Source organism: Syngnathus leptorhynchus, unplaced genomic scaffold (genome assembly GCF_054491065.1).
Source record: "Syngnathus leptorhynchus isolate UIUO unplaced genomic scaffold, UIUO_Slep HiC_scaffold_51, whole genome shotgun sequence".
Lineage (NCBI taxonomy): Eukaryota > Metazoa > Chordata > Actinopteri > Syngnathiformes > Syngnathidae > Syngnathus > Syngnathus leptorhynchus.
The window spans coordinates 149,728-164,579 of record NW_028232018.1 but is presented as its reverse complement, the minus strand read 5'-3'; the positions used below and the strand labels follow the sequence as shown (position 1 = coordinate 164,579).

General features: G+C 45.1%; 2 protein-coding genes across 11 annotated transcripts; both read right to left on the bottom strand.

Moving 5' to 3' along the window:
- Window positions 1–372: 372 nt before the first annotated feature.
- On the bottom strand, window positions 373–1,623 carry LOC147038526 (uncharacterized). Its single transcript, XM_085905016.1, has 3 exons — window positions 1,507–1,623; window positions 1,273–1,358; window positions 373–975 (listed from the first exon to the last, which is right to left on the bottom strand). Exons 1-3 carry the CDS (start codon window positions 1,543–1,545, stop codon window positions 426–428), a joined length of 675 nt encoding a protein of 224 aa, XP_085761142.1. The 5' UTR covers window positions 1,546–1,623; the 3' UTR covers window positions 373–425.
- A 598-nt stretch (window positions 1,624–2,221) lies between these two features.
- Window positions 2,222–14,713, bottom strand: LOC147038525 (uncharacterized). 10 transcript variants are annotated; one of them, XM_085905006.1, is made up of 25 exons: window positions 14,077–14,713; window positions 13,856–13,987; window positions 13,556–13,776; window positions 13,220–13,293; window positions 13,000–13,121; window positions 12,820–12,910; window positions 12,518–12,618; window positions 12,283–12,431; window positions 12,111–12,183; window positions 11,675–11,971; window positions 11,454–11,585; window positions 11,154–11,374; window positions 10,818–10,891; window positions 10,598–10,719; window positions 10,418–10,508; window positions 10,116–10,216; window positions 9,881–10,029; window positions 9,709–9,781; window positions 9,273–9,569; window positions 9,052–9,183; window positions 8,752–8,972; window positions 8,416–8,489; window positions 2,661–2,710; window positions 2,339–2,424; window positions 2,222–2,252 (listed from the first exon to the last, which is right to left on the bottom strand). In XM_085905006.1, the coding sequence occupies exons 1-23, from the start codon at window positions 14,681–14,683 to the stop codon at window positions 2,689–2,691; spliced, it is 3,576 nt and encodes a 1,191-aa protein (XP_085761132.1). In that variant the 5' UTR covers window positions 14,684–14,713; the 3' UTR covers window positions 2,222–2,252; window positions 2,339–2,424; window positions 2,661–2,688. The 10 variants fall into 10 exon arrangements, with proteins under 10 accessions (XP_085761132.1, XP_085761136.1, XP_085761131.1 ...); XM_085905005.1 differs by lacking the exon at window positions 2,222–2,252 and adding an exon at window positions 2,508–2,589 and having other exon boundaries at window positions 2,364–2,424; XM_085905012.1 differs by lacking the exon at window positions 2,222–2,252 and adding an exon at window positions 2,508–2,589 and having other exon boundaries at window positions 2,364–2,424; window positions 9,070–9,183.
- Window positions 14,714–14,852: the final 139 nt, after the last annotated feature.

Genomic DNA, 14,852 nt, shown 5'->3' with positions numbered 1-14,852 from the left:
CATGCGGCAGAAAGACGATATCGCCTTTGCCGAACTGCTGAACCGACTCCGCGTCAAAGAAAAGTCTGACGAACTGTCGGAACTGGACAGAGCTCTCCTTGCCACGAGGTACACTTGCCCGGAAATGTGTCCAAAGCATATTCTGCACGTTTTTGCCACCAATAAACAGGTGGATGGCCATAACTCCGCGATGCTGAATCTGCTTCATAAGGACATTGTGCAAATTGACGCGGATGACTACAAGAAAGACAAAGGTACTGGCAGAATGGCAAGGCAAGCTTACCCTGTGCAAGGCGCTAAGAATGAGCTCCCGGACTCAATCAAAGTTGCCTTGGGCGCACGTGTTATGATCACTATGATGCATGAGAGAATTTATAAGCATTTAATCATGAATATTTTTTTAAAATAATTTGGGATTCTTTGAGTTATTTTGCCACATGTTTCTTTGCTTTAGCTTTCTTCTCTTTCTTGGTGTTAATCCCGAGCTGCGTGGCGTCAAGAGCAGATCTGGACCTGGTTAGGTGGTTGACGATTGGTCGCTTAAGCTTGCTGTGGCCCATCTCTGGATCGGAGCGTACGGCCCGTGCTTGGGCAGACTGAGCAGAACCACTCAGCAGGTTGGGTTGAGAACATGAGTGCAAATTCGAAGACTTGATGAATCGGCTTGGCGTCACCCCTGCCGACATGGGCAGGTGATCACTGCTGGGGTTGGAGACCGTACCACTATTTGACATCACAATATGGTGCCAAGAGCTGAGAGGAGTAGCCGAGAAGCGATGAGGACCGGTGGAATCTTCTTTGGTGTCTCCTGGAGATATGACCACCGAGCCGTGCGGCGTCACCGCTTCCACGGCGCTCTGGAAAGTCTTGAGGATGCGATCGCTCTTGTGCTTCTCTTTCTTCTGACGGGATGCGACCTTGCGCAGTTGTCGCCGGTGATTCTGCACCATCTGCTTTCTGGTATCGACCAGTCCTCTGCAGAGAATGAACCAAGCTAAACATTAAACATAAACTAAATCTAATCATCAATCTAAAATAACTTTATTTGGTGAAACATTTAAAGTTTCTTTAAATTTCTGTACCACACAGAAACCTCACAGAGTATGACTACATAACGTTTTCGAGTCATAAATGAAACTGTTTGACAACATCATTGACGAATAAAAACAGTTGTTTGATGAGAGAATAGCCACCTCTCCATGCTTTATGACAATACACTGAGAAGAGCAATGAAAAAGACAAATATATGTCAACATTATGAGACATTGTCACCTGTAGTCCACCATTCCCGTCCCGTCGCGATCGAGCCTTTGGATAAGTTCCTCAATTTGAAATCGATCCAAGGGAATGCTTGATTGCTGTTCAAATTCCAAAAGGAAAGAAGAAATATATTAAAAGTCTCTTTCTTCTATTTTTATAGACCAGAAGGCAGTTCTTTATAAACGCACTTTACGGTCCATAAACCATAGTGGATGTTTAAAAAATATGGCCAATCATTGGTCAAACCTGAATTGCGTTCCTGAAATCGACCACAGAAACTCGCATGGTGGCATCTTTGTCAATATTTCGGAAGAAATCCCACAGACGTAGCTTGTGTTGATCCAGATAGTCCTTCAATAAATGCAAAATAAATGTATCATAAGACATTGGATATACTTTTCATGAAGACATATAACTAACCTGGATGATTTTCATTGGGTCGATGCGTTTTACTGGTTTCTTAGCAATAAACCCTCCAACTCCTCCGTACTGCACATCCAGATCAGGATGATCTTCGCTCGTCACCTCCAGCAGATGTAAAAAGGTTTCATTGACCAATACATTCTGCTCGGATCAAAAATGATAATAATAAAAGGAGTGGAAAATACATCATTGATGAGTCTATTCTCACTTACGCATATATTAATCTCCTCCAAGGTCGTTTTCGACATTTTCTTCACCATATTGAGAAGGGACAGCGCTCCCTCTACTGTTAGTGAATTGTAAGCCAGCTGTGGGAACAATTAGAAACATGATTTTATATCAGACTGTCGTCTGGTTACCACTAGTTTACTCACCATCAGTACCCGTAGGGTGTCGTTGTATTCGAGACCCCTGCAGAGCAAGCTGACACCTTCATTGGTGATGCGATTGTTGTTGAGATTGAGGTGCACCAATGTGTGATTGAATTTCAGAGCTTCACCTATAGCTAGGGCTCCTTCGTTCCCAAAACCATTCCATGATAGGTCAAGGTGCTTTAACATTGTATTCACCTAAATATGGAGAGAAGCAATATTCACACCGGGGCCGATTTATATTCGTTCAAGTGTTATATTTTAAGGCTCCAAGGCCCATGTACCTTGAGTCCGGCGCAAAGCGCAACAGCTCCTTTCATTCTGAGTTGATTCCAACAAAGATTCAGCACCTCCAGATGCTCGGCATTTGCTGTAAATATGTAAAATAGGAATAAACCTTCAGCTATTATCCAACGGTCATGCCAACGCATTAACAAAAACATGCTAGCATACCTAACAACAGTCCTAGATACTCTCCTCCTCGTCCACAAAACTTATTATGGCTGACGTCTAATTCCTTAATACTTACGTTGACCTAAATGTGAAAATATTTGTATCGTAAGAAAAGAATGCAAGGGTCAGATGTCAACGGATCGAAGAACTCACAGAAAAAGCTTCTGCAAAATATTTTGCATCATCGTCTATAAATCCATTTCCTGTTGGATGAGACAAAACATAATGACAAACTAGGTACAATAGCTATAGCTTGCTAATAATATTATTGACAGTGATAATATGACATGCAATGACATTGATTGATAATATATCCAATCCAGTAATGAGTATTGTCCACATTATGAGTTCATAACAGTATAAAAATAGAATTTAAACATTTATATCATTATATACTGCACATACCTGAAAGTTTGATTGATTTTAGTGAAAAGCTGTCCAGCAACATTTTACCCACATGCTCTTGTTGACACTTAGTCGTTTTTTCGCCGATTTTGCTGGGACCTCCAGGCGAGGACCGGCGTTTTTCGTCTTCCGGGTCCGACCCGGGAACCAGCACCGAGCGGACACATTCGCTCGCAAGTGCCGTTGGCACTTAGAAAATTTTTCGTTTGTCATGAGCTCCGGGCGGAGACCGGCGTTTTTCGTCTTCCGGGTTCGACCCGGGAACCAGCGCCGAGCGGACACATTCGCTCGCAAGTGCCGTTGGCACTTAGAAAATTTTTCGTTTGCCATGAGCTCCGGGCGGAGACCGGCATTTTTCGTCATTCGAGGCCGACGGGGGAACCAGCCGGAGCGGACACGTTTGCTCGGAAGAGCCGTTGGCACTTAGAAAAAATTCCGTGTCTCGTGAGCTCCAGGGGGGACAGGCTGGTTTTATTCATCCGTAGCCGACATGGGAACCAGCGCGGAGCGGATTGGTGTTGCGCTGGCATATACCTCATCTCTCTCAGGAGTCCCCCCCTTATACGTGCCGATTGTGTTTTGGAAAACGGGGGGTAACTGGATGAGTACACTGACTAGGGGGACCAGTACACTAGCGAGTGGGACCAGTACACTGACTAGTGGGACCAACACACTATGAGCGCCTGGTACCTAAAATGGAAGTATAGAGGCCGAATTTCGGGCAAGATCACGCCGGGTTAGGCTTCCAGGACCTCGGCTAAGCAATTTTAACGGGTCGCCCGGTTCTTTTTTGATCCAGCCCGGTTCTTTTTTTTATCCAGCCCGGTTCTTTTTACACTTCCAGCTGGAGCTCGGGAGCGGCTTTTTGCACAAGATCACGCCGTGTTAGGCTTCCAGGACCTCGGCTAAGCAATTTTAACGGGTCGCCCGGTTCTTTTTTTTATCCAGCCCGGTTCTTTTTTTATCCAGCCCGGTTCTTTTTACACTTCCAGCTGGAGCTCGGGAGCGGCTTTTTGCACAAGATCACGCCGTGTTAGGCTTCCAGGACCTCGGCTAAGCAATTTTAACGGGTCGTCCGGTTCTATTTTTTATCCAGCCCGGTTCTTTTTTTTATCCAGCCCGGTTCTTTTTACACTTCCAGCTGGAGCTCGGGAGCGGCTTTTTGCACAAGATCACGCCGTGTTAGGCTTCCAGGACCTCGGCTAAGCAATTTTAACGGGTCGCCCGGTTCTTTTTTTTTTATCCAGCCCGGTTCTTTTTTTATCCAGCCTGGTTCTTTTTACACTTCCAGCTGGAGCTCGGGAGCGGCTTTTTGCACAAGATCACGCCGTGTTAGGCTTCCAGGACGTCGGCTAAGCAATTTTAACGGGTCGCCCGGTTCTTTTTTTGATCCAGCCCGGTTCTTTTTTTATCCAGCCCGGTTCTTTTTACACTTCCAGCTGGAGCTCGGGAGCGGCTTTTTGCACAAGAACACGCCGTGTTAGGCTTCCAGGACCTCGGCTAAGCAATTTTAACGGGTCGCCCGGTTCTTTTTTGATCCAGCCCGGTTCTTTTTTTTATCCAGCCCGGTTCTTTTTACACTTCCAGCTGGAGCTCGGGAGCGGCTTTTTGCACAAGATCACGCCGTGTTAGGCTTCCAGGACCTCGGCTAAGCAATTTTAACGGGTCGCCCGGTTCTTTTTTTTTTATCCAGCCCGGTTCTTTTTTTATCCAGCCTGGTTCTTTTTACACTTCCAGCTGGAGCTCGGGAGCGGCTTTTTGCACAAGATCACGCCGTGTTAGGCTTCCAGGACGTCGGCTAAGCAATTTTAACGGGTCGCCCGGTTCTTTTTTTGATCCAGCCCGGTTCTTTTTTTATCCAGCCCGGTTCTTTTTACACTTCCAGCTGGAGCTCGGGAGCGGCTTTTTGCACAAGAACACGCCGTGTTAGGCTTCCAGGACCTCGGCTAAGCAATTTTAACGGGTCGCCCGGTTCTTTTTTGATCCAGCCCGGTTCTTTTTTTTATCCAGCCCGGTTCTTTTTACACTTCCAGCTGGAGCTCGGGAGCGGCTTTTTGCACAAGATCACGCCGTGTTAGGCTTCCAGGACGTCGGCTAAGCAATTTTAACGGGTCGCCCGGTTCTTTTTTTGATCCAGCCCGGTTCTTTTTTTATCCAGCCCGGTTCTTTTTACACTTCCAGCTGGAGCTCGGGAGCGGCTTTTTGCACAAGAACACGCCGTGTTAGGCTTCCAGGACCTCGGCTAAGCAATTTTAACGGGTCGCCCGGTTCTTTTTTGATCCAGCCCGGTTCTTTTTTTATCCAGCCCGGTTCTTTTTACACTTCCAGCTGGAGCTCGGGAGCGGCTTTTTGCACAAGATCACCCCGTGTTAGGCTTCCAGGACCTCGGCTAAGCAATTTTAACGGGTCGCCCGGTTCTTTTTTGAACCAGCCCGGTTCTTTTTTTTATCCAGCCCGGTTCTTTTTACACTTCCAGCTGGAGCTCGGGAGCGGCTTTTTGCACAAGATCACGCCGTGTTAGGCTTCCAGGACCTCGGCTAAGCAATTTTAACGGGTCGCCCGGTTCTTTTTTGATCCAGCCCGGTTCTTTTTTTATCCAGCCCGGTTCTTTTTACACTTCCAGCTGGAGCTCGGGAGCGGCTTTTTGCACAAGATCACGCCGTGTTAGGCTTCCAGGACCTCGGCTAAGCGATTTTAACGGGTCGCCCGGTTCTTTTTTTTTTATCCAGCCCGGTTCTTTTTTTATCCAGCCTGGTTCTTTTTACACTTCCAGCTGGAGCTCGGGAGCGGCTTTTTGCACAAGATCACGCCGTGTTAGGCTTCCAGGACGTCGGCTAAGCAATTTTAACGGGCCGCCCGGTTCTTTTTTGATCCAGCCCGGTTCTTTTTTTTATCCAGCCTGGTTCTTTTTACACTTCCAGCTGGAGCTCGGGAGCGGCTTTTTGCACAAGATCACGCCGGGTTAGGCTTCCAGGACCTCGGCTAAGCAATTTTAACGGGCCGCCCGGTTCTTTTTTGATCCAGCCCGGTTCTTTTTTTTATCCAGCCTGGTTCTTTTTACACTTCCAGCTGGAGCTCGGGAGCGGCTTTTTGCACAAGATCACGCCGGGTTAGGCTTCCAGGACCTCGGCTAAGCAATTTTAACGGGTCGCCCGGTTCTTTTTTGATCCAGCCCGGTTCTTTTTTTTATCCAGCCTGGTTCTTTTTACACTTCCAGCTGGAGCTCGGGAGCGGCTTTTTGCACAAGATCACGCCGTGTTAGGCTTCCAGGACCTCGGCTAAGCAATTTTAACGGGTCGCCCGGTTCTTTTTTGATCCAGCCCGGTTCTTTTTTTTATCCAGCCTGGTTCTTTTTACACTTCCAGCTGGAGCTCTGGAGCGGCTTTTTGCACAAGATCACGCCGTGTTAGGCTTCCAGGACCTCGGCTAAGCAATTTTAACGGGTCGCCCGGTTCTTTTTTTTATCCAGCCCGGTTCTTTTTTTATCCAGCCCGGTTCTTTTTACACTTCCAGCTGGAGCTCGGGAGCGGCTTTTTGCACAAGATCACGCCGTGTTAGGCTTCCAGGACCTCGGCTAAGCAATTTTAACGGGCCGCCCGGTTCTTTTTTTTATCCAGCCCGGTTCTTTTTTTTATCCAGCCTGGTTCTTTTTACACTTCCAGCTGGAGCTCGGGAGCGGCTTTTTGCACAAGATCACGCCGGGTTAGGCTTCCAGGACCTCGGCTAAGCAATTTTACCGGGTCGCCCGGTTCTTTTTTTGAACCAGCCCGGTTCTTTTTACACTTCCAGCTGGAGCTCAGCAGCGGCTATTTGCACAAGATCACGCCGGGTTAGGCTTCCAGGACCTCGGTTAAGCACTTCTAACGGGCCCTGGTCCACCCCTGCCAGCGCAATTCAAAACTTGGCATTAATTTCGACCTAAGAGACGAAGTCTGATTTTTTTCTACCACTTGGGCGGCCTTTTTGCACCCAGAACACCCGCACCGGCACCATAAATTCGAAGGGTGCCGAGTGCGTCGGCGCAGATTCTGCGACGGAGTGACACTTCCCTCTTGTGGACATTCGGCGGTAGGTGAAATGCGCACTCGGTCTTCTCTTTTCTTTTCCTTCCAGTGAAACTTTGGCAACATTCTGCGAGCTGCTGGCTTCCAGAACCTCGGCCAAGCAGGTGGAGGATTTTTTTCCACTTCCAGCTGGAGGTGAGGAGGGACTTTTTGGGCAAGATCACGCCGACTTAGCAAGCAAGGTGGAAGTGCCAGCATGCTCCGTGGCTGGAAGTGTGGATGTGCCAGCACCCTCCGTGCCTGGAGCTATGGAAGTGTGGAGCTCCAGCACCCTCCGTGCCTATGGAAGTGTGGAGCTCCAGCACCCTCCCTGCCTATGGAAGTGTGGAGCTCCAGCACCCTCCCTGCCTATGGAAGTGTGGAGCTCCAGCACCCTCCCTGCCTATGGAAGTGTGGAGCTCCAGCACCCTCCCTGCCTATGGAAGTGTGGAGCTCCAGCACCCTCCCTGCCTATGGAAGTGTGGAGCTCCAGCACCCTCCCTGCCTATGGAAGTGTGGAGCTCCAGCACCCTCCCAGCCTATGGAAGTGTGGAGCTCCAGCACCCTCCCTGCCTATGGAAGTGTGGAGCTCCAGCACCCTCCCTGCCTATGGAAGTGTGGAGCTCCAGCACCCTCCCTGCCTATGGAAGTGTGGAGCTCCAGCACCCTCCCTGCCTATGGAAGTGTGGAGCTCCAGCACCCTCCCTGCCTATGGAAGTGTGGAGCTCCAGCACCCTCCCTGCCTATGGAAGTGTGGAGCTCCAGCACCCTCCCTGCCTATGGAAGTGTGGAGCTCCAGCACCCTCCCTGCCTATGGAAGTGTGGAGCTCCAGCACCGTCCCTGCCTATGGAAGTGTGGAGCTCCAGCACCCTCCCTGCCTATGGAAGTGTGGAGCTCCAGCACCCTCCCTGCCTATGGAAGTGTGGAGCTCCAGCACCCTCCCTGCCTATGGAAGTGTGGAGCTCCAGCACCCTCCCTGCCTATGGAAGTGTGGAGCTCCAGCACCCTCCCTGCCTATGGAAGTGTGGAGCTCCAGCACCCTCCCTGCCTATGGAAGTGTGGAGCTCCAGCACCCTCCCTGCCTATGGAAGTGTGGAGCTCCAGCACCCTCCCTGCCTATGGAAGTGTGGAGCTCCAGCACCCTCCCTGCCTATGGAAGTGTGGAGCTCCAGCACCCTCCCAGCCTATGGAAGTGTGGAGCTCCAGCACCCTCCCTGCCTATGGAAGTGTGGAGCTCCAGCACCCTCCCTGCCTATGGAAGTGTGGAGCTCCAGCACCCTCCCTGCCTATGGAAGTGTGGAGCTCCATAGCTCCATACTTCCAGAGCTCCATAGCTCCATACTTCCATAGCTCCATACTTCCATACCTTCCATACATTTAACTTCGAAAGTGAGCAAATTCTGAATGTACTTAACTAAATATCTAAAACATTTTCAAAAAGATGACAAAAATGACTTACATGCGGATTCCTTCCACAAATATGCCATTATGATTACTCCTCAGGAACCACTCTTTAAGATTAATAGCATTCTCCTGCCAAGGAAAAAAACAACAACAAAAAATGTAATCTGCCTGTAGATTGATTTTAACAACAATAAATTACATTGTAATATTATAAAAATAATAGTCACTCTTGAAAATTTTAAATCATAATTTCACAAGTTACTTTATTTTCGTGACAACCTCTCCACTTATAACTGATGTGCCTCATAAATATGAATCTTATCAAAAGTACCAAAAATAAATAATGTTTTTTTTTTTAGGAGGAATTAATTTTTATTCAACTTGTACTCACATAGGGTATTTTTGTCAAGTTTTCCTTTTGCTTGTTCTTGAACAGTGAGTTGTGTTTCTTTGGAATGGAGATGGAGGGCTCGTTGAGGAGGATGGGATCGAAAAAAATATTCTCCGACGTGACATTGAGGGGAGAGTCCTCTTCGTGATGGAGTGTTTCTGACTGGTTGTCTGCAAACCCCTGGGTGACTCCTGGCCCAATTTCCGGCCTATGACATCCAACTAATCATAAACAATAATAAACACATCGAACACTTGTTGATTTTATGATCAGGCAAAGAATTTTGTGGTTAAGCATTACCTCCATCAGGGGGTTCACCTGGTTCTTGGCAATCTCTGTTGTCTTGTTCTCTCTCTCTTCTGGTTACTCTCTCTTTCATGAAAGCGAATATCTTAGCGGGAGACATGAGTCGTTCCAAAGAGACACTGCAACCTTTGCGAATATATTAATGGATTACTTAAAATAAGTACTGCATAAATGACAAGCAGGTTTCAGGCAACACTGTATTCAAATTGCCTTACTTTCCATCTCACGTGTTTTCTTTGGGGTGCAGTGATACCCAACTGGAGCATTGCACGGCTTTGCTTTGGACCGCCGTTGGGGGAGCTTCTTGGGTTGACTTGACGGGAGTGCATTGTCAGTTCTGGACTCTTCATCGACGGCGTGGCGGCTCGGCATCTTCACTGCTGCTTTGGGTGAAACAGAGTGATTGGCTTCAGGTAGACTTTGAAACTGACTACGCTTGCGAAGCGGCCTCTTGTCTCTTTTCGGTGTCGATGACGGAACGCTATCTCTGCTGGATTCGCTTTGTGTGTGACCTAGAATCATAAATACAGTCATTTTTATTTTTTATGATTTGATTTCTTTATTGGCATGGTAAAAGTCTATGTGACTTTAAGTGAACTGCTTTGAGTTTATTCAAGGTGGCAAACGTTTGCTGCTCAAATTAACATTTACCTTTATCACTGAGAGGGATAGCCTGGGCAGTTTTTTTAGACTTTTCCTGAGGCACCACTTTTGAAACATCCTGCTAAAAGCCAAATAAAAATGATCACAAATTCATCACACATTGGGGCATCTGTTGTAAATGTACACAAGAAAAACAATGGCATCACTAGTTTGTACTTACGGAGTTGAGGCTAGGGCTGTTGTAATCGTCATAGATGGTAGCATTCATGTCTGCATCCAGGAAGATCCTGCCTCCTTTCCAGTATTCCAGGGGTGGTTTGATCGTCCGACCGCTCCGGGTCACTTTTTGGAAAAACGCGCTGGTGTTTGCTACAGAAAAAGAGAGTGTTGAAATGTTAAATGCTGGAGATTGATCAATATTTAAATTTGATCAATTATTCCCTTCTTCTACTTACTCGTCTGGACAGTGGCTTCCTTGTGTCTTTTTATTTTTGGGGTGGGAGCAGACTTCTCAGTTGTTTTACTTGCCTTTACGGTGTTTGCTTTTGTCCTGTTGCTAACATAAATCAAACCCAGCCTTTATTATTTCATTGAAATAAAGGGGGTCCCAACCAAGACAGTCCCCCAACATGCAAGATTTTGAGGTTACAGAAGGCACTCGGTCGCTCATTTATTATCCTACTTGACTGTTTCTCGTTTATTGTAACATTGTCAGAAGAATATACGGGTCTGAAATTTTGCAGAAAAAACTTCTTACTCTTTAAATTCTGCAAAAAACTTGTGGTAAAGCGCTTTCCAATTTTCAGGGAATCCATGAGAAAACATCCTCAAAAGCCAGCGGGGAAAGTCTAACAACAAAATGTGACTCATGAGTCAGTGAAAGGATCACACGCAACGTTAGGTACACCATTACAATTCAGTATTCCATTTATCTTACCACTCTTCACGTGCAGATTCATCTTCCCCACCAAGATGTAAACATTGCCGGACAACGTTTTCAACACAGTGCTGGAAATTCTCTCCACAATGATGTTGCTGTTCCACGGTGTCCTGTTCTCCCTGTGCCAGATGAAACACACACACAAAAAAAAACAAATTCTGAATGTACTTAACTAAATATCTAAAACATTTTCAAAAAGATGACAAAAATGACTTACATGCGGATTCCTTCCACAAATATGCCATTATGATTACTCCTCAGGAACCACTCTTTAAGATTAATAGCATTCTCCTGCCAAGGAAAAAAACAACAACAAAAAATGTAATCTGCCTGTAGATTGATTTTAACAACAATAAATTACATTGTAATATTATAAAAATAATAGTCACTCTTGAAAATTTTAAATCATAATTTCACAAGTTACTTTATTTTCGTGACAACCTCTCCACTTATAACTGATGTGCCTCATAAATATGAATCTTATCAAAAGTACCAAAAATAAATAATGTTTTTTTTTTTAGGAGGAATTAATTTTTATTCAACTTGTACTCACATAGGGTATTTTTGTCAAGTTTTCCTTTTGCTTGTTCTTGAACAGTGAGTTGTGTTTCTTTGGAATGGAGATGGAGGGCTCGTTGAGGAGGATGGGATCGAAAAAAATATTCTCCGACGTGACATTGAGGGGAGAGTCCTCTTCGTGATGGAGTGTTTCTGACTGGTTGTCTGCAAACCCCTGGGTGACTCCTGGCCCAATTTCCGGCCTATGACATCCAACTAATCATAAACAATAATAAACACATCGAACACTTGTTGATTTTATGATCAGGCAAAGAATTTTGTGGTTAAGCATTACCTCCATCAGGGGGTTCACCTGGTTCTTGGCAATCTCTGTTGTCTTGTTCTCTCTCTCTTCTGGTTACTCTCTCTTTCATGAAAGCGAATATCTTAGCGGGAGACATGAGTCGTTCCAAAGAGACACTGCAACCTTTGCGAATATATTAATGGATTACTTAAAATAAGTACTGCATAAATGACAAGCAGGTTTCAGGCAACACTGTATTCAAATTGCCTTACTTTCCATCTCACGTGTTTTCTTTGGGGTGCAGTGATACCCAACTGGAGCATTGCACGGCTTTGCTTTGGACCGCCGTTGGGGGAGCTTCTTGGGTTGACTTGACGGGAGTGCATTGTCAGTTCTGGACTCTTCATCGACGGCGTGGCGGCTCGGCATCTTCACTGCTGCTTTGGGTGAAACAGAGTGATTGGCTTCAGGTAGACTTTGAAACTGACTACGCTTGCGAAGCGGCCTCTTGTCTCTTTTCGGTGTCGATGACGGAACGCTATCTCTGCTGGATTCGCTTTGTGTGTGACCTAGAATCATAAATACAGTCATTTTTATTTTTTATGATTTGATTTCTTTATTGGCATGGTAAAAGTCTATGTGACTTTAAGTGAACTGCTTTGAGTTTATTCAAGGTGGCAAACGTTTGCTGCTCAAATTAACATTTACCTTTATCACTGAGAGGGATAGCCTGGGCAGTTTTTTTAGACTTTTCCTGAGGCACCACTTTTGAAACATCCTGCTAAAAGCCAAATAAAAATGATCACAAATTCATCACACATTGGGGCATCTGTTGTAAATGTACACAAGAAAAACAATGGCATCACTAGTTTGTACTTACGGAGTTGAGGCTAGGGCTGTTGTAATCGTCATAGATGGTAGCATTCATGTCTGCATCCAGGAAGATCCTGCCTCCTTTCCAGTATTCCAGGGGTGGTTTGATCGTCCGACCGCTCCGGGTCACTTTTTGGAAAAACGCGCTGGTGTTTGCTACAGAAAAAGAGTGTGTTGAAATGTTAAATGCTGGAGATTGATCAATATTTAAATTTGATCAATTATTCCCTTCTTCTACTTACTCGTCTGGACAGTGGCTTCCTTGTGTCTTTTTATTTTTGGGGTGGGAGCAGACTTCTCAGTTGTTTTACTTGCCTTTACGGTGTTTGCTTTTGTCCTGTTGCTAACATAAATCAAACCCAGCCTTTATTATTTCATTGAAATAAAGGGGGTCCCAACCAAGACAGTCCCCCAACATGCAAGATTTTGAGGTTACAGAAGGCACTCGGTCGCTCATTTATTATCCTACTTGACTGTTTCTCGTTTATTGTAACATTGTCAGAAGAATATACGGGTCTGAAATTTTGCAGAAAAAACTTCTTACTCTTTAAATTCTGCAAAAAACTTGTGGTAAAGCGCTTTCCAATTTTCAGGGAATCCATGAGAAAACATCCTCAAAAGCCAGCGGGGAAAGTCTAACAACAAAATGTGACTCATGAGTCAGTGAAAGGATCACACGCAACGTTAGGTACACCATTACAATTCAGTATTCCATTTATCTTACCACTCTTCACGTGCAGATTCATCTTCCCCACCAAGATGTAAACATTGCCGGACAACGTTTTCAACACAGTGCTGGAAATTCTCTCCACAATGATGTTGCTGTTCCACGGTGTCCTGTTCTCCCTGTGCCAGATGAAACACACACACAAAAAAAAACAAATTCTGAATGTACTTAACTAAATATCTAAAACATTTTCAAAAAGATGACAAAAATGACTTACATGCGGATTCCTTCCACAAATATGCCATTATGATTACTCCTCAGGAACCACTCTTTAAGATTAATAGCATTCTCCTGCCAAGGAAAAAAACAACAACAAAAAATGTAATCTGCCTGTAGATTGATTTTAACAACAATAAATTACATTGTAATATTATAAAAATAATAGTCACTCTTGAGAATTTTAAATCATAATTTCACAAGTTACTTTATTTTCGTGACAACCTCTCCACTTATAACTGATGTGCCTCATAAATATGAATCTTATCAAAAGTACCAAAAATAAATAATGTTTTTTTCTTTAGGAGGAATTAATTTTTATTCAACTTGTACTCACATAGGGTATTTTTGTCAAGTTTTCCTTTTGCTTGTTCTTGAACAGTGAGTTGTGTTTCTTTGGAATGGAGATGGAGGGCTCGTTGAGGAGGATGGGATCGAAAAAAATATTCTCCGACGTGACATTGAGGGGAGAGTCCTCTTCGTGATGGAGTGTTTCTGACTGGTTGTCTGCAAACCCCTGGGTGACTCCTGGCCCAATTTCCGGCCTATGACATCCAACTAATCATAAACAATAATAAACACATCGAACACTTGTTGATTTTATGATCAGGCAAAGAATTTTGTGGTTAAGCATTACCTCCATCAGGGGGTTCACCTGGTTCTTGGCAATCTCTGTTGTCTTGTTCTCTCTCTCTTCTGGTTACTCTCTCTTTCATGAAAGCGAATATCTTAGCGGGAGACATGAGTCGTTCCAAAGAGACACTGCAACCTTTGCGAATATATTAATGGATTACTTAAAATAAGTACTGCATAAATGACAAGCAGGTTTCAGGCAACACTGTATTCAAATTGCCTTACTTTCCATCTCACGTGTTTTCTTTGGGGTGCAGTGATACCCAACTGTATCAATGTTGTCATCTTCGATTTCTGATGTGACATTTGCATCGCAGCAAATCTTGTTCAGCTCCTCTGCTTTTCTTCTCCGCTGTTTCTTCTTCGCAGGGGAAAAATTGGACACTGAAGCCATGCAGGAGTCAGTAGGAGAGATTTCATTCTCCAAGCTGGCGACGTTTTTGTCAATCATCTGTCGAGGGTCTCTTGTTGAACGTGGGTCCGTGCAGACGCGAGGTTCATACGTCGACCCCAAAAAACGTCCCATTGGTGTTTTGAATCGATGTAAAGCGTTGGTTGTATATGGGAGCTCCACTGCCTTTGAATAACCAACGCTTTTTTGGGGAGTTTTTATAGGCGAAATAGTTAAAGCCTCTTCCTCACCAAACTTGTGCTGAAGTTCATTCGAGTCCCAGAAATTGTCTCTTCCGCTCCAACCTCGCGTTCCATATTGTCCAACTCTACACGTCGTTTGTTCTTCGCCCTGTACTTTGTTTTTAAGTTTGGCAAATACTTTAGCCGGAGATTGGTACAGAGTGTGTGGACATTGTAAGGCACATTGATACGACGCCATGGCTACTTTAAACTTTGTATGGTCGCCTAGTTGTTGTTGCTAAAGACTAGCTTAAAATTTAAAACGACCGCCTTTGGGCGGTGACGCATGACGTATTACGAAAAATAAGACGTCACTTCCGTTCTTAGTTTTTTTTTCTTTATTGAAAAATTATTTCAGAACAGCCATC

What these genes read in the sequence shown, in the direction of transcription:
- LOC147038526 (XM_085905016.1), bottom strand. Translation starts at nt 1,545, where the DNA reads ATGCGAGTTTCTGTGGTCGATTTCAGGAACGCAATTCAG. An exon ending in ATTTCAGGAACGCAATTCAG is followed by an intron (nt 1,359 to 1,506) that starts GTTTGACCAATG and finishes GAATTTGAACAG; the next exon opens with CAATCAAGCATTCCCTTGGA. An exon ending in ACGGGAATGGTGGACTACAG is followed by an intron (nt 976 to 1,272) that starts GTGACAATGTCT and finishes CATTCTCTGCAG; the next exon opens with AGGACTGGTCGATACCAGAA.
- LOC147038525 (XM_085905006.1), bottom strand. Translation starts at nt 14,683, where the DNA reads ATGGCGTCGTATCAATGTGCCTTACAATGTCCACACACTCTGTACCAA. An exon ending in TATCCCTCTCAGTGATAAAG is followed by an intron (nt 11,972 to 12,110) that starts GTAAATGTTAAT and finishes TTATGATTCTAG; the next exon opens with GTCACACACAAAGCGAATCC. An exon ending in AGGTGAACCCCCTGATGGAG is followed by an intron (nt 11,375 to 11,453) that starts GTAATGCTTAAC and finishes GTTTATGATTAG; the next exon opens with TTGGATGTCATAGGCCGGAA.